Source organism: Vigna angularis, chromosome 10 (assembly GCF_016808095.1).
Source record: "Vigna angularis cultivar LongXiaoDou No.4 chromosome 10, ASM1680809v1, whole genome shotgun sequence".
NCBI lineage: Eukaryota > Viridiplantae > Streptophyta > Magnoliopsida > Fabales > Fabaceae > Vigna > Vigna angularis.
In genome coordinates this window covers 7,059,664-7,083,258 of record NC_068979.1, presented here as the reverse complement: position 1 = coordinate 7,083,258, position 23,595 = coordinate 7,059,664, and the positions used below count along the sequence as shown (strand labels likewise).

General features: G+C 32.5%; 3 protein-coding genes and 1 long non-coding RNA gene across 5 annotated transcripts; 2 read left to right on the top strand and 2 right to left on the bottom strand.

The window, feature by feature from the left end:
- Window positions 1-660: 660 nt before the first annotated feature.
- On the top strand, window positions 661-5,470 carry LOC108335312 (lipid phosphate phosphatase epsilon 2, chloroplastic). The gene is made up of 4 exons (XM_017571302.2): window positions 661-1,156; window positions 3,235-3,457; window positions 4,033-4,106; window positions 5,171-5,470. Exons 1-4 carry the CDS (start codon window positions 818-820, stop codon window positions 5,393-5,395), a joined length of 861 nt encoding a protein of 286 aa, XP_017426791.1. The 5' UTR covers window positions 661-817; the 3' UTR covers window positions 5,396-5,470.
- Window positions 5,471-5,758: 288 nt separating this feature from the next.
- Window positions 5,759-12,053, bottom strand: LOC108335131 (mannan endo-1,4-beta-mannosidase 7). Of its 2 annotated transcripts, XM_052869543.1 has the most exons (8): window positions 11,922-12,053; window positions 10,683-10,816; window positions 8,948-9,053; window positions 7,817-8,227; window positions 7,521-7,715; window positions 7,150-7,272; window positions 6,664-6,866; window positions 5,759-6,579 (listed from the first exon to the last, which is right to left on the bottom strand). In XM_052869543.1, the coding sequence occupies exons 2-8, from the start codon at window positions 10,703-10,705 to the stop codon at window positions 6,120-6,122; spliced, it is 1,521 nt and encodes a 506-aa protein (XP_052725503.1). In that variant the 5' UTR covers window positions 10,706-10,816; window positions 11,922-12,053; the 3' UTR covers window positions 5,759-6,119. The 2 variants fall into 2 exon arrangements, with proteins under 2 accessions (XP_052725503.1, XP_017426559.1); XM_017571070.2 differs by lacking the exons at window positions 8,948-9,053; window positions 11,922-12,053 and having other exon boundaries at window positions 10,683-10,804.
- On the bottom strand, window positions 11,545-14,621 carry LOC108335175 (uncharacterized). The gene is made up of 4 exons (XM_017571127.2): window positions 14,360-14,621; window positions 13,058-13,747; window positions 12,465-12,902; window positions 11,545-12,129 (listed from the first exon to the last, which is right to left on the bottom strand). The coding sequence occupies exons 2-4, from the start codon at window positions 13,743-13,745 to the stop codon at window positions 11,939-11,941; spliced, it is 1,317 nt and encodes a 438-aa protein (XP_017426616.1). The 5' UTR covers window positions 13,746-13,747; window positions 14,360-14,621; the 3' UTR covers window positions 11,545-11,938.
- Window positions 14,622-15,651: 1,030 nt separating this feature from the next.
- On the top strand, window positions 15,652-18,068 carry LOC108335567 (uncharacterized). The gene is made up of 3 exons (XR_001832755.2): window positions 15,652-15,818; window positions 15,962-16,034; window positions 17,829-18,068. It is a non-coding gene; the product is annotated as an uncharacterized LOC108335567 (long non-coding RNA).
- The last annotated feature ends 5,527 nt before the right edge of the window (window positions 18,069-23,595 follow it).

Genomic DNA, 23,595 nt, shown 5'->3' with positions numbered 1-23,595 from the left:
TCATATCGTTAAATTAACGTCAAATTTTTTCAATATACCATCGAATTTTGTCAATATACAACGTTAATCAATTTTTTATTTGTTTTTTAATTAATTGTGATCTTTTTTTACAACTCTACTAGACTTGAAGAGCAGAAAAACAATAAGTTTTTGGTATTTTATAAACTAAGAACTATGAACGTGTAGTGTATTATCAACAAGAAACAACAATAACCAACAACAAAAAGTTCAACCAAATAACAATAAATAAGTTCGACAAAAAAAAACAATAAACAAGTTCAACAAATAAGTTCTTCATTTTAAACATATACTTATATCCTATACAATTTTTATTTTTATTTTACTCTTTATAATATAACTATTACCTGATTTGGAAACATATAATTGTTAATTATTTTTTAAAAATAATAAAATATTATATATAAAACTGTCACATAATTTATTTATTTATTTAATATTTATAATTTTTATCACTAATATTAACTTATTTTTTATTATTTTTATTACTTTCTATTATATATTAACTTAATCAATTTATCTGAATATAAGTTTTGAAAAAAATATAATTTTAATAAATTTTATTTTGAATATATATAATTATAAATAGGAAAGTGACAACTATTTTGGTTTTATTTAAGAAAATAAGTCGTCTCCTATGTTTTGGAATTGTGGACAGAGAATGAACTGGTTTGTTGGACTTTCCGTGGAGCGTCTTCCTTCATAGATAATAAATACCACAGAGAAAGACTAGCTTTTGTGATGTTGGACTGTAGCCCCATCTTCTCCCATAAACTAGAGAGGATCTTTTTCCTCTCACATGGCGGCGGCTTCTTCAATTTGCCAAGCTCCCTTCACTCTTTTTCAGGGGTCAAATTGTCTTAAACGAAGAAAATTGAAAAACACTTCACTTCCTCGTTGTTTTTCTCCTTCAAGATCCTTACTTTGTAGTGGATTTCTTTCAAGGAGACCTCTTTTGAGAAGGAACTCGTTCTGGGTATCGAAAACTATGGATGAATCCGTGAGAACTTCTGCTTTCAGAGATGGAGAAGGGGATGAAAACATCCAAGTGTTTGAACAGGAAGCTTTCATCGATGGACCATCCCCGTTTCAGTCAAAGTTTTTGTCGCATGAGGTGGAATACAAGCTCAATAAACTGGTTCGTAATCCATCCTTCACGTTTTTCAATAATGTTTGGCCACTAAAGTTCTGAATATTCACTCTTATGATTCCCACCCCAAGTGGAGGGAATGTTTACTCCTTTAAAGGAAATTTTCTATATATTTTCTTAAATGTATTAGGTTTCTTTTGACATGGTTTCTGAAATGCACGGTATTTGTAATAAGGAATGAATGTTAGCAGAACTGGAGTGTGGTTCCAAGAGAAAAAAGATACATTTTTATCATACTAGGCTTAACCATGAACCCGTGGCTGGGAAGAGGACCCACCAGTTAATTTGGTTGTTACATTGAAATATTTTATTTTTCTTTTTTCACACGACTGTATAATCTGTATCATGTTATTGAAGGTGAAAAAAGAATCGAAATCCATGTTATTAAAAAATTTGTTTGCTACTATTAGGTTCATCTGAATATGCTATCCAATCTCGGAAACATATCATACCACCTCTTTTTACAACCCAAGGTTTTCGAATTCAGAAATTTCAATTGGAGAAAATGCTATCTGAGAACAATTAGTCAATCATGGTTTGAGAATTCTTGTTGATAGAATGCAAAGGAAAAGTTTTCATTGTGCTATTAAAGGGCGCGTTTAAAATAGTTTCTATGCTGCGATTCCAGAGGGCTATTCCTGCAGGCTCAGCGTGTCTATGCTATAACTACAGAAAGTTGAGTTTGGCCTCTGGATATGGAGAAATCCGTGAGTTCTCGTTGTCTTTGGCCCCCTTGGCCACGTCTTCAATTTCATTAAGTCAGTTCGGTAGCTAGGTCCAATACACTTGTGATGTGTAAACAATGACACTTATGTACCACAGGCAGTAGCTAGGTGTGGATAAGTAGGCATAGAATAGATTTGGTTAAGTGTGTTTGCCAGCATGCTGAAGTGAAACCAAAATATCATGATCAATAAATAAATAATGCAGAAGCTACTCAGTCTACTCTTAGTTATATGAGAAGGAAATAACAAATTGAATGGAGTTTTTCAGTAGTTCATTTTAGCTTATGGATGAAACTCATTTTATTTTATCTTGTAATTTTCTTATATGAAGAAGCTTATCTAAGTAGGATCAACTTGTTAAATATTCCCTAAATAAAGAAAGTGCTGATGGATTAGTTTTGGGAAACACATCCTTAATACACGCTCTGTATTAGTTTCTACTGAAGTAGATTTGTTTTTACTTATCTTTTTTGCTATGTGGCTTGAATAAAAAATGGATGTAAGGGAACAAGAAACAAGAAAGAATGCCAAAAGCTCAGAATCTAAGCATACCCAGCTTTAAGAGCATATCCTTCATAGTCATGGCTTATTGATCAATTAATAGAACAGCTAATGTGAGGAAGCAGAAATAGTGGTACTTTAACAATGTTGTATTTTTCCAGAGGCCAGTAAAACTTTGATATGATTTAGGCATCAATTGTTATGCGTTCAAACACTTCGAAATGTGGGATTTAGACATCCCATTATACCCAAGTTCCTCTCACATTACCACTATGTGCATTCCCTTAACAAATAGCCTCTGTTAAGGCTTTCATGCAGCAACTGCACATCCATAAATGGAACAAAATATCCTCTAGTCACTGACTTCATGTTATATTCCTGGTATTGAGAACATGTCCAGCCAAGTTGCCTGCAACCTATTAGTGTAACTGATATATTTGAATTATTCATTGATTCTCCCACAGTGTTCTTAGTTTTCTATATATGTTCTTCAGACAATGGGCGGGGTCTTATAAGACCTCGTTTTCCTTCTCACCGCAATTTTGGAACTCCTAATCACCATATTTGGCTATGGGGTTTTTGTCTCTATGATCGTTCTTGTTTTAAGTGATATAGTTTAAAGTTATGTGTACAAATAAATTCTTTCAGTAGGATTTCATATGGTAAACCCTTTTAGTCTTACAAAACTAAGTTTAATATGGTTGGCTTGTTTTTATTGAAATTTAAATTTCAATAATCTGTTTGAATTCCCATCTTAAGGCTTGGTCATTGTAAAATTATGTCCACATTAATGTTTAACTATATTTTTATATTCTAATGCATTTAGTGCTGATATTACAGAGCAAGTGGATAGTAACTGCCCTCTTTGGTGGTTTCATTCTTTGGAGGCATGATGCAGAAGCCTTATGGTTTACCTCAGGGTCAATTTTGAATGCATTGCTTTCTGTTTTGCTCAAACGTATACTGAATCAGGAACGACCTTCAACCCTGAAATCTGACCCGGGAATGCCATCTTCACATGCACAATCCATATTCTTTGCTGTCTTCTTTGTTATTTTGTCAGGTAATATCTCGTAACAGTTCTTTGTTCAGAAAAAAATAATTTGCCAAGAGAGGTGGTTTACAAATCTTAACTTTGTGATAAATAATCTGATCCTTTCATAAATATTTTTATATATTCTTTCTGGTAGGTAGCAATATAAAGCGATTGCACATTCCATTTTGTATAGGTTCCCTTTTCTGGAAGCTCAAAAGGTTATTGTGATAAAAATTTTGGTGGTTAAAGGAACTAATCTATAGTTTTCGCGCTTGTAAATTTTATTTAAGTGTATCTCTGCCTTTTATCTTCAGTATTCTATGTTGTTAACATGGGAAGTGTCTGGTTTTCTGTTTTAGAATTACCTCATGAAATGAAGAACTCCATTATTTTAGTTTCCTTTTCAGTGATGACAATACAAATTTCCATGGCAGTCATGTGAAAGACTCAAATACAAGCCAAAAAAATCTTTAATTAGAATTGTTTTGTCTGTTACGGCAAGGAAGTGCCGATGTTTTTAGATTTCTTTGTTTTTCTTAAAGACGTATAGAATTATATGGTTTCACTATGAACATTTGCTTGTTTCTCTTATTATATTGCAGGCGTAGAATGGCTTGGGCTAAATGTATTTACCATTGCCATGAGTGGATTGGTCCTGACATTTGGTTCTTTCTTTGTAAGTGTATAATATTTCCATTTAAGCCTTTAGTTTGTTGCCTCGTATTTTATTCCTTGTGCTTTTGGTACCTTAAAATTCTGCTATTCCATATTATACATTTAAAATGGTTATCTCAATTACCATATCTACATTACCTCTTCATTAGGTCCATGAGCATCACTACAATAAAATCCCTAAATATTGACTAATTTTAGTGGCAGAATATAATTAGTCACTATAGTGACCAATTTAGATATCAATCTATAAACTAAAAATTGGTAACTAAAATAGTTTATAAATTGGTCTCCCTGGATTGGTCACTAACATTAATTACCAAGGTTTTGCCTATCAAAAGAATTGGTTTCTAAATTAGTTTATAATAGAGGCCAATCTAGAGACCAATTCCTTTGGTGCTAAAACTTTGGTAACTTATGTTAGTGACCAACTTAGAGAGACCAATTCACTATAGTGACCAAGAGACCAATTTATATACTAATTTAATTATCAATAATTTTTAGTTTATAAATTGATATCTAAATTGGTCATTATAGTGACTAATTATTTTTTGTCATTAAAATTGGTCATTATTTAGAAATTTTATTGTAGTGATTATTACGAAGTATGGTATACTTTTCTAGGCTAGAACATTGTAACCTGGTTTGTACCATTCAATTTCACAATTTATTTGATTTTTATTGTTTTCAAAGTGATATGTAAATTGTATTTGATGTAAATATAACCATACAAAATGAAGTTAGCAACTTTGAAGAATCTCTATTCCTTAAGAAAATAACAAAACTACTAAGACGAGTTTTCTATGAATTTTTTATCTCGCACAATGCTCTCTAAGAATTAAATCCTCTTGTTTTCATTTATATGCTTGTATTGTTAATATGAATATCAACATTTTGTCACACACTGTACATTACCCTAGCTTAGTGAAATCACAAAGGAATTGATAACAAGTATTCTTTTTATGGTATAGTTGAAAGTTCCATTGCTCTAGCGTACTGAATCAGATTACATATAATTTCTGAATTTGATCATAGTATGAGTTGTTTATGCTTGTTCAATGTTTCCAGTCGTACCTGAGGGTGTCGCAACAGCTTCATACAGTGAACCAAGTGGTTGTTGGAGCTGTAATTGGGTCCATTTTCTCTATTTTATGGTACTGGCTGTGGAACGGTTTTATACTGGATGTTTTTGTATCTTCTCTATGGGTTAGAATCGTTGTTGTTTTGGGGTCTGTGGGACTCTGCATAGGTTTTGTTTTATTTACTATTCGTTATTGGCTTCAAGATGACTAGAAGAACTTCAAGACGTGTAAAACATTTCAATGCGTTTTAATGTGTTAATGACACATCTCATTTTCTTTCTTTCAAGATTAAGGTTTTATGTTATGTTGCCTGGTTATGAAATGAAACATTTTGCGCCAATACTTTCTTGTAGTGATGCCTGGTTTTCTATCTCTTGCTTTCTTAGTTAGCTCTGTTGCTTTTCCTCGAAGCTTCTGGTTGGGCTTCAGCCCTATAATTTGTTAAGAAAATGAGAGCTCGAGAAAGACACCATCCATGGACTAAAGTATCAATTTTCTTGAGTTACTTTAGTATTATTTAAATAAATTTCATTTAAATCAAATACACAAGAAAAAAAATATTAAACATAAAATATGTCAAAGTAAACATAACTTGCATTTATAATATGCTTTTAATTCAAACTTTAGGTTATAATGACATGAATGGCATTCTTTTGGTCTCGTTTCAAAGTTAAAAAGTAAAGTGAGGTTGGCAACCAAGAAGTAGACACCATGGAAGAATTCACGAGCTGCTTGTGCTGTGTATTGGAGTGAAGGTTAAACAAAGAAGGCACACGTGTAACCAGTGGCTATAACGATTCATCTAGAAGATATTCTGATGGGCCATCCTCCATGGCCGTGTATTGGTGAGAAACCCGTGTAACACAAAGGAACAAACTTGAACTGTGTGTAATAGGCTAGTAGTAAGTAGTAAGTAGTAAGGTAGTAATTCCGTTTCAGTTGCCGACGTGGCTGCCTCCGTTTCCACCTCCAGAGCCAGAAAACCCTTTGCTGGATCTTCCCCTTCGCCATCGCCGCATGTTCGCAACCCTCGCGAAGATCTTCCGAATCAGATAGAGCTTCCGAGACTGGCGCGCAATGAGATCGGCCGTAGAGGAACTCTGGCCAAGCATGATCCCATACCCGTCTTGGAAAGATTCCATTCCCCCGGTCAGAAGCTGCCAGAACAACGCTCCCCCTGCTGCTCCTCCTCTCTTAGCCGAAGCGTATACTTTGTAATACACTGCATTGAACACTTCATCCCTCTCGTACGCCTCGTACCCGGAACCCCTAAACGATTTCCCAAACTCCGCTAACAGAATCGGTTTCCTTATAGCGTATTGCGCGTCCATGAAGTGAGCACTGAGCCAGTTGTTCAAGAACGAAAGCTGATACTGAACGTTGGAGCTCGATACCCTGTTTATGTTGCAATCAAATAAAAAATATGATTTTGATAATGTTATTAACTGAACTTTCTAGTTAGTTACTAACTAAACTAACCACTGGTCGGGGTAACAGTGGACCGTTGCAAAATCAATGGCTGGGATTCGGTTATTTGCAATGAAATCTGTGCCTATGTTGAAACCAGGATTCAATCTTTTTCTCTGTGGTGTTGATTGACCGTAAAACCCTTCTAGTCCTGCCTCCAATAAGTGATTTCTGTCTATCGATTTCACAAACCAAGCCATTTCCGTGATCCACGCCTATAATCAAACAAAAAAGTGTCGAGTTAACGAGTCAACTCATGATTGAGAATGAAACCAGGACCGTGATTGGCGTCTTTAATACACAAGACACCACTTTAGGTTAATTTGTCCTAATCACATCATCCTTCAAATTTTCATTCCCTTTTTTTTAATAAAGTACTATATTTTAGTGCTAGATTTAGTTTAAAAATGGAGCACTGATATCTTTGAGGGGGAAAGAGCTAGAAGGTAAAAAAGAAAAAAGAAAAGGGTGGAATGGAAGGGGAATAAAATATTTGACCTGAATAGTCCTTCCTGAAGGATCCGATGTACACCTGGGTTCATTCATAAGCTCCCACGCCATGATTGTTGGGTCATCTTTGTAATGGATTCCAGTAAATCTGTTGTATCTGTTAAGAACAGTCTGTGGAAGATAAACAAAATTCAGAGCTTGAAATCATGTTTCCCAATAACACTTTTACCTCAGAGGTATATGAGCAGAATAAATGCCAAAGTGATTATTATAATGAGATTATTTTAGTTTGTATTAGATGGTAACGGTGGAAGGAACACAGATTAGAAGAGACAAAAAAAGTATGAGGACTTGTCTGGTTAAAGGATATTCAAGGTTTTAATCTGCAGATACCAAGCAAGACGAGAAATTGTACTAACCCTGACATGGTTCATGTAGTAACCCTTAACAACAGGGCTCCTGAAGAAATCATCATCTGAAGTGAGATACTGTCCGTGACTTCTAGCCCAGTTCACATACTGCTTCTTGCCTCCGAAGTTTTCATAGTTGTTCACCAAGCTCAGTATCAGCTTAATTCTGTACTTTCTGGCCTCAGATATAACGAAATCCAACCCCTTCATACCAGCAAACAGAGAGAAATTGAAACTAAAAGTATAACCACAACAAGAAATGACATGTTAAAAGGCAAAAAATGTGACAAGTCTTGGTCTCTTACCGTGAACATTTGCTCATTATAGAAGCCAGGGGAATATTGTAGAGGTCTATAACCACTGTCACTGAAGGCCCAAGTTCTAGCAACAGTAAGGCCGTGACTTGCTGCTTCTCGGAAGGCATTTGAAACCTTGAACCTCTGAGATGGGTCAGAAGCTGTGTACATTAACCAGTAGGCGTTGAAGCCATTTGCATAGTAAGGGTATCCATTCAGCATGAAGTGGATGCCTCTGGTTCTGACGAAACCATCCCTTGCTTCCACGGTGGCCAGAATGGCCAAAAGAAACACAAAGGCAAAATGCTTCATCTCTTTGTTCAGTCTCATGTATGGGTTCTCTTCTTGTTTATATGCTTGGTAGTAGTATAGAGATAAGAGAAAAAGCAAAAGTACGGTTCTTCGGCAGTTGCTAAGAATCTGAAAAGTGAAAACCGAGTTTGTCTTCTTAGATTACAAATTCAGTTTTGTTCAGAAGAAAAAACAAGAAAAATGCAATTATAATACATTATGTAATTTTTAAAACATAATTACTAGAATAATGTGATTTTAGCTGGGATATTTAAATAATCCGTATCCTAGATTGTTTTATTGCAGGTTAGGGTAAGGTTAATTAAATGTTCATTTAATAGATTCTCATTAAACGAAAATATATTTGTAGGTTTGAATGTGGATGCTATTAAATAAAACTTTAAAAATGAGAAACCAATTTTGAAAATTAAAAAAAAAAAGTTTCGTAAAAGCGGGGACATAGAAGTCCACAAAGGATTCTTATATAACTACCGACACCGGATTGGTATAATGTGAAAATCTGGCAACCCAACTACTGTACTTTTTAACGAGGCATTATGAAAGAGAACAGTGTTACCAACTTTTGCAATGGAAAATGACAAAACAATAAAGGGGAGGAACGATTTCACTTAAAACTCAGCAATGATATTTTCGTCAATTTTATTTAGTTGTTATCCAGTAAATAAAAAATAATTTATTCAATATGTTTTTTATGGATATGAAATTAGAGAAAAATATTTCTTTCGAATTGAACTATTTTTTTGTTTGAGTATGAGAATTATGTATAACCATATCATCTTCAATGGAGTGGAGGCAGTGTAATTAACACAGAAGATTATGCAAACTAACTGGTTGAGCTGCACCGACAGTAACCCTTCGTGTTGAACACATGCATAACAATGGTCCATTAGATGCCACAGTCACTGAAAAAAATGGTAACCTACTACAATTTTCACTGCATAACAATGAGAAATAAGAAGAACGAGTTAATTGACCATAATAACATCATTCGAGTGACTTAAAATCGAAACCTAAGATAACACTGAAATTGGACCCATGGTTGCAGCATCTTCTGTTATAGTAGCGTGAGTTTGATGGGTCCACCACTACTGTAATGATGCCATGTCTTCTTCTGTCCCGCCCCATCCATGGCAATAGACATAGCCCAGTCGGTAGAAGTTCTTAATAATATCTAACATTCAGTTCCTCAACTAACTACATTTGTGTCTAGGGTTTGCTTTTAATAATATAATAAAGAAACATATGTAAATAAACAAAACACACTAAACTGTTTTATAATATTTTTATATCTAATTAAACCTTTTTGTTGTTTAAATTTGTGGTATCCTGTGTGTTGGGGACTGAAACTTCATTCTTAATTGATATAAAAATTTAATTGAAAAATGGAATATTAGATCTTAATTAAAAAGATTTGAATTTATTATCAACTTAGAACTTAATTATTTTTTTAATTTTTTGAGTAGAAACAAAAAATGAAAACAATACAATGTAAAAAATAGCATTACTCAATTTAGTATTAATTAAAAATAAAACAAAAAAATTTACTAAAAACTTAACTAAAAATTAAATTTATAATTCCTTAAAAGTTTAATTTGTACTTAATTATTGAAATATGTTTGTGTATGGTATAATGTCTGATCTGATCGGTAAGCTAGGTAATAAGTCAGCACCAACAACAAACATGATATATTAACCGAACGATATATATTTATGGTCGTTCGGTATATTCCTTAAGTTAATAGTTTAGCAGGCGAAATGAGCCTGCAAGTGTTGGGCTATAATTGGGCCAGCGCAAACATTAATGTATCAGACCAACATCAATTTAAAGCCCACAAAATATCTGTATTATTGGACCAACATCAATTTAAGGTTCACTAAATACCTATAAATATAATGGTAAACTATAGAGGTAAAGTTAGCTTAATTAAGTTTTGATAAGTTTTGATACTTACTTGTAAATTAACTTTATTGAGTAAAATTTGACTTGAACGTTGGAGTGTCTTTAGTAAATACCCACTGCTCGGTTTGAACTTGAAGAAGTTGGAGCAAGTAATTCGAGAAAGAAGAGAAGGTGATAACATAAAGGTGTGTTTCTTGACCCTACTTATTTATATATAGAAACAATTTATGTTAAGACTTTGTTTAGAAAGATAAACTAAGAAATTTTGTTACCAATAATATACAATTTACTTGTATATAAAACTATAATATCACATAATATAAAATATTAATATTTAATGTTTATAGTTTTTTTTTTCTTATCGCTCAACTTATGTTTACTCAACTTTATTTTTTTACTTAATAAAACTTTCAAGTCATACTTCTTAATAATAATAATAATAATAATAATAATAATAATATATAACTAGAAGAAAATATATAAAAAAAAAGTATTAAAAGGGTATGTAGGTTTGTGATGAATAGGACGGGAAAAGAAGAGGAGTTTGGTGGGGATAAGTTGAGGCGTGGCGTGGGTCTGAATGCGTGAGAAAGAAAAGAGTGTTTTGTTTATGAAAGATATCTCCACGATTGGCGCAATAAATGAGCAAATCTAACACCTTACCACATCATCTCATGCTCGTGCATTTGTCTCGCTTTCCATTTCTCCCATTAGATTTTCACACGCACGTCACTTCACCGTACACTTGTCATACACTGCTGCAACTTGTTTTTGTTCGGGTTTAATGTTTCTTCAAACTGACAACACATTCAAATTTACAATTGTGATTTATAAAATTACAGAGGAAGATAGGCTGAAATTTCTAGAAGAGTTTCATTCACAAGATAAATTTTTGAATGGAGAGAATCCTTTCATCAAACTTATATACCAAAGAAAGAATCCAAAGGGTTTAGCTTAGGGGATATAAACTTATCTCTTTAGTACAATGCATGTATAAAGTGGTTGCAAAAGTTACAGCCAATAGGCTGAAGCATGTCTTACATGAAGTTATCAATTAGTGTGCATTCTTGTGAGAAAGCACTTTATTAAAGAATGCTCTTATAACTAACGAGGTGATAGATGTAAGTTTGGTGGTATAAGTATGGAGGTGAGACCAGTGGATAGGTATGTAGATGTGCTGAAGTGTAAAATTCTTCAAGTATCTTTCATTTAATTAGGAATACTGATTGGGGCAAACCTAAAAGAATCTACCTAAAATGTGGTCAAGTAAAAGTATTGTAAAAGAAAAGTTCTTTATGAAAGCTTAATAATTTAAGTTTTGCTTTGAACCCTATCCTTATAGGGTTACCTTACCATTCATTAGGTAAAATAAGAGAAGATTTGTTGCTCAGATGGCTACGTTGGTTTAGTTGTCAAGAACATGGGAAAATTTAACAAAACATTTATTTTTTTAATAACAATGGTATATACAGTAGAAAAATTCTCCTCTATCAGTCCAAATACTAGAGATCTCTACATCAGAACCTTTTTTATTAGGAACAACAGTGATTTATTGCAAAGCAAATACGTAGAGTAGGATTATTGCTATTAACAGTCATTTATCTGAATCGATAAGGGAATGCATCTGTGACCTATGTCAACCTGTAGTGTCAACGAATTACCAAAATTTGTATTTTACTACCACAAACCAACATAGACAAGCTCAAATTCTACAAGGACATTCTTCACTGCTGGACCAGAGAATTATCATAACAGCATTGTGCCGGATGGATCACAAGGTTAAAGGTAGCCTCAAAATTTCCAAGTGAAACCGCTAGCCTCACTGCCAGAAAATTGCTACTGATAACAAAAGAAGCTGAACATGTAATGGCATGTAAGACTTTTATTACTCTCCCTACCTACCATAATTCAACATTGCATTATGTTGTGAATTGCTTGACTGCATCATCATATTCAGGAGTCAGATCACGTTCAGTAGAGGATGATCCTATATCCATAGGGAGATAAGACCATGCTAATGCAGCCGTACTAAGAACAATCACAGTTGTGATGGAACCCCAAATCCATCTCTGCCTCTTGTTTCTTCTTTGTCTCTCACGCCGTGTCATCTCTAGATAAAACAGCCAAAAACTCTAATGAGATTAACAAATTAATCAAGATAAAAGAAAACAAAATCATAAATTGGAGTGACCTGATAAAACCCATCTCACAAACTTGAACAGACATAAAAACAACCAGTCCACCATATCCCTAAACCACATATAATTCTACCAATCTAATATAGATAAATTAAATACACAGCAGAATGATAATTGTGCAATGAAGAAAAATAAATTAACAAATAAAAACACTAACACAATGGATATAGTTAAATGAAGAATAAAGAATAATCGATATGTTTCCTTAATCAACACAATTATAGACTAATTTAATGACGAATCTCACCTACTACTTCCTGGTTCCTCTGAGACATCTCCCTATTCATGGTCTCATAACAACGGAGACGTTCCATAAGTCGAGCAATATCAAAGTTCTTTGCCTCTAGTTGAGCTTCCATCTCTGCCTCTACCTCTGCCCTAGCAATTCCTTTTCCAATGGTATTTGATATAATTCTAGCAATATAAACTTGTTGACATAGATCTTCCACACCATCAGAAATTAGCTGCTCATCCTTCGCAACAGAAGTCAGCTCTGCAGGCAATATAATCCCTGCTTGATATAATCCTTGCCTGATACTTTCCCATTGGCTTCTCATGGTATTTAGAGATTCTTCTGCTTTCTTCCGCTTTTCAATCTCTATCAACATACTTAATCTCATTTCACGCAATTCAACTTCAATATCAACATCGTGTATAGAATTTTGACTCATGGTGGAAGAAAATTCTACAGAGAAAAGTGTCAAGTAAGCTAATAGACACAAATATATCTTGGACACTACATATGACTATAGAATAATATTTTTCCTCTCCTGATTAGTAAATGAATCCACCCTAAGATTGTTAAAAGAAATAACTAGCAGTAAAGCTAACCCAATTTACCTTCCCATGCATCATAATACTCCCCAATAGGACTGCTAAATTTCATAGAAAGGTCTGTTGCATTTTCTTCCCCATCTGTGTTGCTTGCAAAACTCATTGAATCTGGTGGATCAAAAAAGTCTTCAACCTCTCTAGCTCTGTCCAAATTCAATGTCAGTGACTTGTCCTTGAGTAAATAATCGGTTAAGATACTACTTTCAGTTTCTCTGGTACAATTTGCAGGGTCACCACCATTGCTGCTATCCAGTTTGCCGTCATAGACACCATTCACCATATCCTCTTTAACAAGTTCAGTGTTTGTAAAAGTAACATGGAGGTCACCAGCTGAACTTGCAAAAACAGCATCAAAGTTCTTGTCATTAACATTTTCATCATTATGAATATCCACATCAGAATCAGAGGAACTCTTGATGAGAAGACTTGGGCCACGACGTTTGTGGTTGATGATGTATGGTGAAGGAGGGAACGAGGAAGGAGTTTCCGGAAGGGGTGTCACCTCAGGAGTGGAATAAAGCGTAGGCTTCAATGGAGGACGAAGAGCCTTACTTTTATTGGCAGGTGCTTTATTACTCCTCTCGAGCTTCTGTGAGTTCGGAATAGGAATGGAAGTTCGAGTAGATTTATCAACCGGATTTGAATCTCCCGGCTCTATCAACCTATCCAGTGCTATGGCAGTAAAACTCGACATTGCTGTACAATCCACAAAGCCATAAATAAGAACTCAATAAAGTTTCACACCCAAGCACAGATTTTAGCGATCTTTCCACAGCCCTAATGCAATAATTCAAGGACACAATTTCGTTGTATGATTGAATCTAAACAAAACTAACAAAATTGAATTTTGATTTGTTCTTTTTGAGTGAAGGACCCAATAAGAGAAGCAAGGGAAGGATCATCCTTTCTCCCCCAATCCAAACCACACAAGTAGATAAATAGCATTAAAGCGGGTCAAAAATTCAAAACACATCTTTTTTTCAAATAATCTAATTTAATTTTTTTCATAAGCAGCAAAAATACAATATTATTGTCTTAAATAATAACAAAATTTCATGCGTTATTTCCTCCTCCCCTTGACATATAAAAAAACAAAACATATAACAGAAATGATATTTACATATTATTTTCTCCAGAAAACTCCGGAAACAACAATAAAACAGAAACCGCGTAGAGAGAAACCCAAACGAAATAACCGGAAACCTAAACTGGTCTCAGAAACACAATACAATGCAAACAACCATTCCAAAGTGAAGAAAACTTCAACAGAGAAAAAAAGTGCTAGGACGCGTGAGAAAGAGAAAATACCTAGAATAGGGAAAAAGTGAAAATGAAGGAGAAAGTTGAGCGAGAAAGAGAGTGAACAGTGTAACAGAGGAAGAAGCGGGAAGCATCAAATTTTGCAAACGTTTCTTAGTGTTATCGGTGGCGACTGTTGGTTTGTTGTGTTGCTTCTGGGACGCCAACGTGCTTTGTACAATATATATATGTATATATTTAACACCCGACCAACCTAACCTATCTTCCAAGAAATCAAATCGTTATGTTTTGTGTCTGTTTTTCCTTCTATTTTATTGGTAAATCTGTTTTTGAGCAACCTTTGTATGACCAGTTTTAAAAATAGAATCTTCGAGAGAAAGATAAAGTTATGACCGTCTCATGAGTTTAATTCTAGTTTTTTCCTACTTTATCTGTATTCTTCGTACTTTTATAATCTTTTTTTCTTTTTGGGTTCCTTCATCTGTGGACCCTCATTGGCCCAGCCCATTAAATTTCATGGGATCAGAATAAAAGTTTCAACTAAATACGACGTCGTTTATTTAATGCAAATAAAAATCTTTCACAAAGAAGAACAAATGAAAGAGAAAGCCACTTGCCAAACACTACTTTCAAAATTTGAAAATTTTGAACGTGACATACGTTCTTAGAGATTTTTTTCAGCTTCAAGATTTGAAATTTTTTAAAATGAAACCTTACTTTTATTTTGAGTTTTTAAATTCAGTTTTTATTTTTTTTAAATTGTTACAAATTAAAAAACGATTCTTACATCTTGTTTCACTTCAGCTTCTCAAATATAAATTATAAATAAAAAATAATTTATTCATTATGCTAAAAAATAATAAACATAAACATTTTAAATTTTGGTCTAAATTAGACAGTAAAAAGATATAATCATAATAAACACACGTGACATGAATAATTTTTACGATAAGAATTAGCTATCATGTTAATATTTCAAAAAGGTATATTTATTTTCTATTAAACAAAAATAACATATACTTAAACAAATAGCAAAATATTGAAAAATATCATACATAATTTTCTTAATCACGTAAAAAATACAAGTGCGTTTAAAAATAACATAATAGCTCAATGGTGTATAAATATATAATGTTAAATTAAGCATTAGTTTTATAAATTATTTTTCTGAATATTAATGTTATAATACATGTGTTTGGAAATAAATTATTACAATTTTTCATATAGATTATGTAACGCCTTATAAAATATAACAAAAAAGTGTGTACACGTGGCAGCATAGGATAGGTTGGGCAAAATTAGTAAAGTAAAAACTCACATCTAAATTGTGCTTCAGAAGAACGTTCCCCCTTTTCTTTCAAGCACTCTCTCTTTTCTTCCTTGTCTTGCCACTCTCTCTATTCCAACTCCAAAATCTAACCATTTGTTTCCTGAATTGAAGCTACCTAGACCTTCAAGACTCCAAGAGCTACGTTTCTACCGATTGATTTTCCGTTTTCTCCAACCGGTAAGAAAACCCCCTTTCTCGTGTGCCCTAGGGTTGTAAGCATGTGATTGAACTGTTGCATGCAACCCATTTCGTTTTCTTCCATAATCTAGCTTCTATTTGGTTCTAAGATTCGTTTTCCATCATCAATTGATGATTTATAGGTGATTCTAACATTTTGGGAGTGCAAGCAAGTGGTCCAGGGTTCCTACTTGAGCTCGGTTGTCTACACTAGAGGTAAGGGGAGCTAGTTCTACTCTTGATTTTACTGTCTAGAGTGAATACATGATAAAATTTGTAGTGGTATGTTGTGAAAGCATGAACTTGGTTCTAGTTAAACTTGAAATGCATGTATGGAAGTGTGTGTTATGTGAATTTGGTGATTGATGATTATAAATTGTTTGGAATGACTTAGAATGATGGAATTGTGTATGTTGGAACTGTTTTGGCATGAAAACTTTGTGGTAGTACTGTTAGAAAGGAAATCAAGTGTCTTTAGGGTCAATTTTAGGCCATTTTAGAGGAAGTGAGGTAGTGATTTTGAGCAAATGAGGTCTGCAGCGTTATTGGACTGTTGGGACAGTTTTATCCACTGTATTGTGACTTGTTTGAGTCACTAAATTAGTCAAAATTAGAGCAAAGAGGTAAGATCGGGTTTTGGGTCTCTAAGTTGGGAAAAATTGGTGTTTTAGAGTTAGAAAGGAAGTGTGGTGGTCAAATTTAGAGTTAGGCATTCTTGGTGATCCTAGTCAGTTTAGGTAACTTAGGTAGGTCATGTGTGACTTAGTAGGCATGTTTAAATGGTTAAAAACCAACTCCAAGTTGTAGAATTGAATTTAGACCTCTAGGTTGATAAAATTGAAGTTGTAGAACCTAAATCAATGCATAAACACTTTATAATAATGTTAGAAAGGATTAGAATTGTTTAGGTAAGTTTAATTTAGCATGAAAGTTGATTTATGAGTGGTAAAAGTTCACCAAAATGATTAGAATTGGTAAAAGAGAGTTAGAGTTGCTCAATTATGCAGAAAAATCTGCAGAATTTAGCTTCCTCTGCAAACAAAATTCGCTTAGCGCACAGGGAGGGTGCGCTGAGCGAATTATGTGTGGCAGATTGAGTGTTTTCGGTGTTTTTGATGTTTTTGGAGTTTCGGACGTCCGTTTTGGACGTTCTTTAGTTCGTTCTGGGGGTTTTTTACCCTTCCGGAGCCATTGGTGAGGGTCTCCAAGTTGTTTGAATTACTTAAGTATTGATAATTAAAATTCCTAAAGAAATTTGTGTTAATAAGTGATGGTTTTGTGAAAGTATGTAATGTATGAGTTGTTTTATGACATGGTTGATGTTGTATGATGGTGTATGGGTTTGGTATGAGACAATATAGTAAGAATGCACTTGAATGACTATGAAATTTTATGTTTGATGAATCAAAGTGGTTTATGAGGTACATTATTGATCCAAGAGGAATATCATGTGATTTAAAGTGGTCGGATTGAATATGAAATTAAGATCTCTCGGTGGGATCAGTTAGTGTATTGAATGAATGTGAGAGGCTTCCATATGGGGGGTTATCCCTAACACTCCAACGGTTTTTCATTCTCACTTAGAGAGGATTGACGCGTGTGGTGAGAGTAGTGGGAGGTCCTAGGGTAGGCGCTATCACTGAAGGTCTATTTCGCAGTAACGGACTAGCCTTGTGTATGGTCGGGTGGAACCCCTCGGCAATGGCTTTGCAAAGCAGTAGGGGCCATCACAAGTGCACAATCCGCCCCAGCTCTACATACATTCTATGTTCGGACGTGTCTAGGAGTCTTAACATGATAGGATGCTTGCTTTAATGAGTTTTGTGAAATAAATATTTATGTTTATAATGACTTACATGTTTATGTGTGTACGGATGTTCTTGAAAATGCTAGATTGAATTGAAATTATCTATATGTTTGTTTGAGACCTAGCTCACCCTTGCATTGTATGTGTTGCATGTGTTTGTCTTTTCCCTTGCGATGATCATCCAATCCTTTGGATGTGAACAGTAGGTGATGATGTACCATTGGAGCAAGCTTTGGAGGTTGAAGAAGACCCAGCCCCTAGTACTTAGGCCTTCTACTAGCTCTTAGTTGATTAGCTTGTTATTTTGAAAAACTCCTAGTTTTTTTTTTTTATATAGTTCGACACTTTTGGAAAACTCTTTAGGTCTCTTTAAAATTTCAATAGCCTTGTATTTTGGAGAACTTTGGAAACTTGTACTTAAGTTTGATTTCGTTTTAATTCCCTCTATCTTTTGAATGACTGTATACATATTTAAATATTATTATCTCTATCTCTCAAGTGCTTTTACATATTATAATAGCTGAATCCTATTATATTATATGTGTATATGATATTTTGGGATGTCACGTATTATAGTTATTTTTAAATAAAATTTTTATTAAGTATTACTATAAATTTTGAAGTTATGATTATGTCTTAATATACATCAATCATATCAACTACAGTTATTTATACTAATATTAATCTTATCATATCGTTGATTTAATTTTTTTTGTTTATATTTTTTATTGATGTCAACTTAATTTAATTTTCTAGTAGATATTAACAAATAGTACTAATTGTTAATATTAGTTTAAAGTGTTCTTAATTAATATTAGAAAAACCATCTAAACAAAACACTTATCTGAAAATAGCATTAATATCAATGATAAAAATGATTATAACATATATCATGATAATCAATCGAAAAAATGTAACTCTTAGTAAAATAATCTATTGACAAAGAATATAACTAATATTAAATGTCAAATGACAATTGTTACCATTAGTGTAAAATGAAGATATTATATTGGTTGCTGAAGAAATGATGTGATAATTTATGGTGAAAATTTTTTAAATATAAAAATCATATTACATTGTTAGTTTAACCAACGTAATATTTTCTGAAAAAATATAAATAAAAAATAAAAAATAATATTAATATATTACTTTTGAATAGAGAAATATTATATTATATTGGTTGTTGAATAGAATCAACATTGTTTCGGTATTAGTCCATTAATAACTTAAACGTTGATCTAATTATTTATTAGTTATCAACGTATTACTCTTAAGGGTGTTGTTCCCTACACCACCACCTCTTGCTCCCAGCACCTCTCCATTCTTGATTTGTCCTTCAGTAAAATTTTATTTTTAGGGTTAATATTTATTACCTTCTACCCACTCCAACAATAACCTATTTCTGGTCCCCGAATGAATGCATGCAGCGCGACAATATCAAAAGCTATTCTTTGCAGACAAGCTCTTCTTCCTTTCTTTAACGTTTACTTCTTCCTCTCTTTCATTATTTTACCGTGTGTGCTGTGAGAGTCTGGCGGACTTTCATTTGGTGGTGTGAGAATCCAGCGTTGCGAGAGTTCGATGTTGGTGGTGGTCGTGCTTGAAGGTGAAGGTATGGTGTTCCTCCCCTCCCAGGTGCGTGATAAACCCTAAAACAAACATTTTAACCTTAAACGGATGTGAGCATCCATCAACAGATGTCAACATCCGTTGAAGGTAAAATGGATGTCGACATCCGTTTTGGCCTTCGCGGCGGGCGACGGAAAAACAACAGCAACACATGTTAAAACCAAACAGATTTACAGATTTAAACTAATCTAGGATGGAGATGAAAAACCAGATCCCGCTAGATCTACGCTCCTTCGCACTAGGAATCAACACCAACAATGGAAGGAAACAAATAGAAAAGGGAAAGGGAAGTGGGGAAGAGAAGGTTGAAAGAAAAAGAAATAAAAGGAAGAAGAAAAGCTTAAACGGAAATGACAAGTGAAGAGAGAATCCGTGAAAGATGTGGTGGTGGGGTGCAGCCGCGGGAGTGAAGAAGTGAGTGGTAAAATTAGGGTTTTGAAATATGTTAAAAAATCCCAAAAGGTAAAAGTAAAAAAGTTAAAATAGAAGGGTAATTTTGGAAATAAAATAAATTGGGAAGTTCTTTGACAAATCTTTTTTTTACATCCATTTAACGTTATCCTTCTTTACTTTGTATTCTCTCATTTCTTGAAAAAAATTCAAAAGTTTACATTATGACCATTTATCTTTATATTATATTATATGTATGTAAAAGTGTGTCTCTTTAATTCTCTTCCCTTTTCGTGTTTTTCATTCTTCTTTGCAAATGTTTCCCATCTCGCTTTTTCCATCATTTTCGCACATAGCACCTCCACTCACTGCTTGTACACATGCATGTCTCCTTGCACTGCCACCACGACTGCCTTCACACAGCGTCTCCACAAGAACCCGCCCTGGGTTGAGCGCCTCCACACCTTGATTTTGGTCCAACACTACCTTCGCGCTGCTTCTTCGGTCTAGCCCTTCTTTCGCTCCATATTTTTGGTGCCAACGTCTGTCTTATTTCTGGTCCAAACCCTCCTTATCGCATGTGTTTTTCTTGGTATTGTTTTCATGGCCGTTTTGATCTTCTTCCTTAACCTACAAAATTTTCCCTCACTTTTTCGTGCCCTGACCATTTTCTCTAGGATTTTCCCGCACTTTCCCTACCGCGATTCCTCTATACAGAGCTTTCCAAGAATGGCAAAAGTACAAGAAGATTCTAAAACAAGAAGATTGTGAAACTTCTCATCTAATATTAGGGTAATTGAATAGTTTTTTAAACATAAATGTAGCTATGCTATGTTATGTATGATGTTAATGTGTTTTCTTCATATTAGTAGCCTCTCAAATAATAATTTGTTGATTAAATTTACTGTTGAATGTTGAAACTTTTAGTATTAATATTAATAAGTTATAGGAGTTTGAAATCTTTTTCATCTTAAGTAAAATAGGAGATAAGTAACTTTAATTTTGAGAATTAATAAAGTGAATTATGCGATGAGGAAGTTTTTGAGTAAAACAAATTTCTTGCAAGATTCTTTGTACACTTTTTCTACTTTAAGGAAGGAATAGTCAATATTATGAACTATAAATTACAACAAAACCTTTTTGAGTAAAGTTAATGCAGATAGCATTTTTTAACATATATGGTTCTGACACTGTAGGTTACAGAAACTTATGCTCACATTCTAAATGTTATTGCACCTCAATATACTAATCTCCACATTCGCCATTAAAAATCCTTACGAATGAACAACATTAGTTCTTGAACATGTTAATAAGATAGGTTCTGATGTACTAGAATGCTTTTGATTGATAATTGAATATTGTAAAAAGTGAAAGTTTTGCATTGTAAAAAAAAATCACATACATCGATTTTGAATTATAACTTATGCAATAGCTTTTTTTTACTTTATAAATATTTGTCTAGTAATTGATGTTAAATTATATGATGTTACATAAACATAAATTATAAAATAGTCGTAACGTGTAATACAGCACCTGAAAAAAAAATTCACAAACAGTAAATTCTAACTTATTGGCTCATCTAATATTGTATTTAAGGTGAAGATAAAACAACAGAAAATAATGATACCGATAATGTATATGAAAAAATCATAACATCGGAGAAGAATCATTATTATAAAAGCAAAATAAAAAAGCTTATATGATGCGTCACTCATAAATAGTATACATATATTTGACTCAATTGGCATACATTCCCCACTTTATATGAGAAGAATTATTCTTCAACAATTCGATGTGTAAACAATATAAAATCGTTGAAAAAAAAAATTCCTTCATTTATGTGGATTAATCTTTGTCAAATACATTTAGCTCTTTGTTATCGATCCTATTTAAATTATTAAATGGCAATTAAAAAACAGTTTTTATATTATCATTGAATTCATATAACAGGACGTTATTTCAATATTTTTTTTATTTCCTTTTTCTTGTGAGGACTAACTCAATTTGAAAAAAAGTCAAAATGAAATTTGTTACCAAACACGAGGGGTTGATTATGAACTAGTTATAATTATACAAAGGAGGCTAAATTTTACGTATTCCTGAGTTATGAAAGAACAAATAAAAAAAATCAAATACCCATCGGTTCTTAATTAATAATAATAAAAAAAAACAGAGTAACTTTGGATAAGAATGTCCGGAAAACATTCAAATGTATTCAATTGATTAAATTTTAAATGATCTCATTTGAGAAAAGATTTAAATTTATTAAATTTTACTTTTTTTTATTTAGATAAAATATTTTAATTATCATTCAAGAAAAAAAAAATTATTCAAACAGAAAATAACTATTACTAGTTTAAAAATATTAATATCATTTTTTAATATTGGTTAATGTTATATTTTGTCAAAATAGACAATTTTATTGATGTTGTTTGAAATTAATTAAAATCAACTACAATAATTTAAGTTATTTTTATCATATTGATGACTGAAGAGTTTTTTTTTTCTTTCTTTCTTTCTTTTACTTTCAGATTAATGTTGACTCAAAAAGTGAAGTCGAGATTAAACTAATATGTTAGTTGATTTTTTTTTTGTTAATAATAGAAAAAATATTAACAAAATTTTAATAAGTAAAGTATTGATGTCGATCGCGATGATAGAAAAACAGACACTTATCGACTATTAATAAAAAAAATATTTTCAATATTGGTTGAAATTTTTTGGACTAATATTAAATAAATAATAATAATAATTTGCAACAACAAAAATGACCTTAATAAGTTAAATCGAATAAAATAATTCTTATGAACATTAAGAGAAAAAAAATATTTAAACTTAAGCAAATTATAGTGATCCCAATAATAATATTCAAACCAAAATTGAAAATAAAATAAAAGTAAATTACATAAGAATTTCAAAATTTTCTTTTCATTTGAAGTTTCAAATGATCTAATTTTAAATAATTTAATTGTTTTCATGGGTTTTTCTTTTTAAAAAAAATGTTTTACTCAAACAACACAATTATCATAAACCAAAGTTTTCTTTATAAAAATAATTATCTTCTAAAAATTCCCCATCCAATGTAAATAATCATGAACATGTGAGTTATTGGTAGGTAAAGATTAGAGTGATTAAATTAAGTGATTTCTTTTTGTTTTCGCTTAACTAATTTAATTAAGGTTGACTTTATATTATTTTGTTTATTTTATAACTAAACTCATCCTTCTTTTTTGGGTGTACTTGGGTTACAGGTAAATAAAATAAAAACACAATTTACCAATAATATAATCTAAAATAAATTATTTAATATTATACTTTTGGTGAAATAACGATACTTATGTAATAAAGCATACAATACCTAAAATATATAATACTTTTATAACAAATTTGCCAGACAATTAATATGTTTATTTTGTGTTCATTAAATAGTTAGGTTGGGTTCAACAACTTATTAAACTCGGTTATTTAATTAAATTATAAATTATTATGCTTGATCAATACCCACGGACTGAACTTAATTCACCAAAATGTAGTGGAATTAAATGGATTTCAAAATGTGACGTGACTTGTTACATCCTAAAAGTAACAATGGTGGAGAGATACTGCTAATTGTGGTGAGATGACCATCATACACATAGCAACAGTGAAAAAGTCATTACATATAAAATTCAATAATATGTAAAAAAATCAAATCTATGAATTCTTTTTCCTAGTTTTGAAACCCCTTTTCAAAAATCTGTTTCCTGGTTCATTCTCCAAGTATAACACACCGAGTTAAAGTATTTAAACTGTTGTTGTCCATGATATAGAGTATGAGAATACATGCAATTGCGTAAAACGTTGGAGGATATATACATTTGCTTTTCATTCGAGTTGAGTGCATGAGAAAATCAATTTTTTGACAAGTTAATATTAAATCATTCATATACGTTAATTTATTATTATTATTAT

Coding starts and splice junctions, on each gene's coding strand:
- LOC108335312 (XM_017571302.2), top strand. CDS start 818: ATGGCGGCGGCTTCTTCAATTTGCCAAGCTCCCTTCACTCTTTTTCAG. Junction 1,157..3,234: donor AATACAAGCTCAATAAACTG/GTTCGTAATCCA, acceptor CTGATATTACAG/AGCAAGTGGATAGTAACTGC. Junction 3,458..4,032: donor CTTCTTTGTTATTTTGTCAG/GTAATATCTCGT, acceptor ATTATATTGCAG/GCGTAGAATGGCTTGGGCTA.
- LOC108335131 (XM_052869543.1), bottom strand. CDS start 10,705: ATGCACGAGCATGAGATGATGTG. Junction 9,054..10,682: donor CACGAGCATGAGATGATGTG/GTAAGGTGTTAG, acceptor ATTGTTATGCAG/TGAAAATTGTAGTAGGTTAC. Junction 7,716..7,816: donor ATAATGAGCAAATGTTCACG/GTAAGAGACCAA, acceptor GCTGGTATGAAG/GGGTTGGATTTCGTTATATC.
- LOC108335175 (XM_017571127.2), bottom strand. CDS start 13,745: ATGTCGAGTTTTACTGCCATAGCACTGGATAGGTTGATAGAGCCGGGA. Junction 12,903..13,057: donor GTATTATGATGCATGGGAAG/GTAAATTGGGTT, acceptor TTTTCTCTGTAG/AATTTTCTTCCACCATGAGT. Junction 12,130..12,464: donor GAGGAACCAGGAAGTAGTAG/GTGAGATTCGTC, acceptor TGTTTTATCTAG/AGATGACACGGCGTGAGAGA.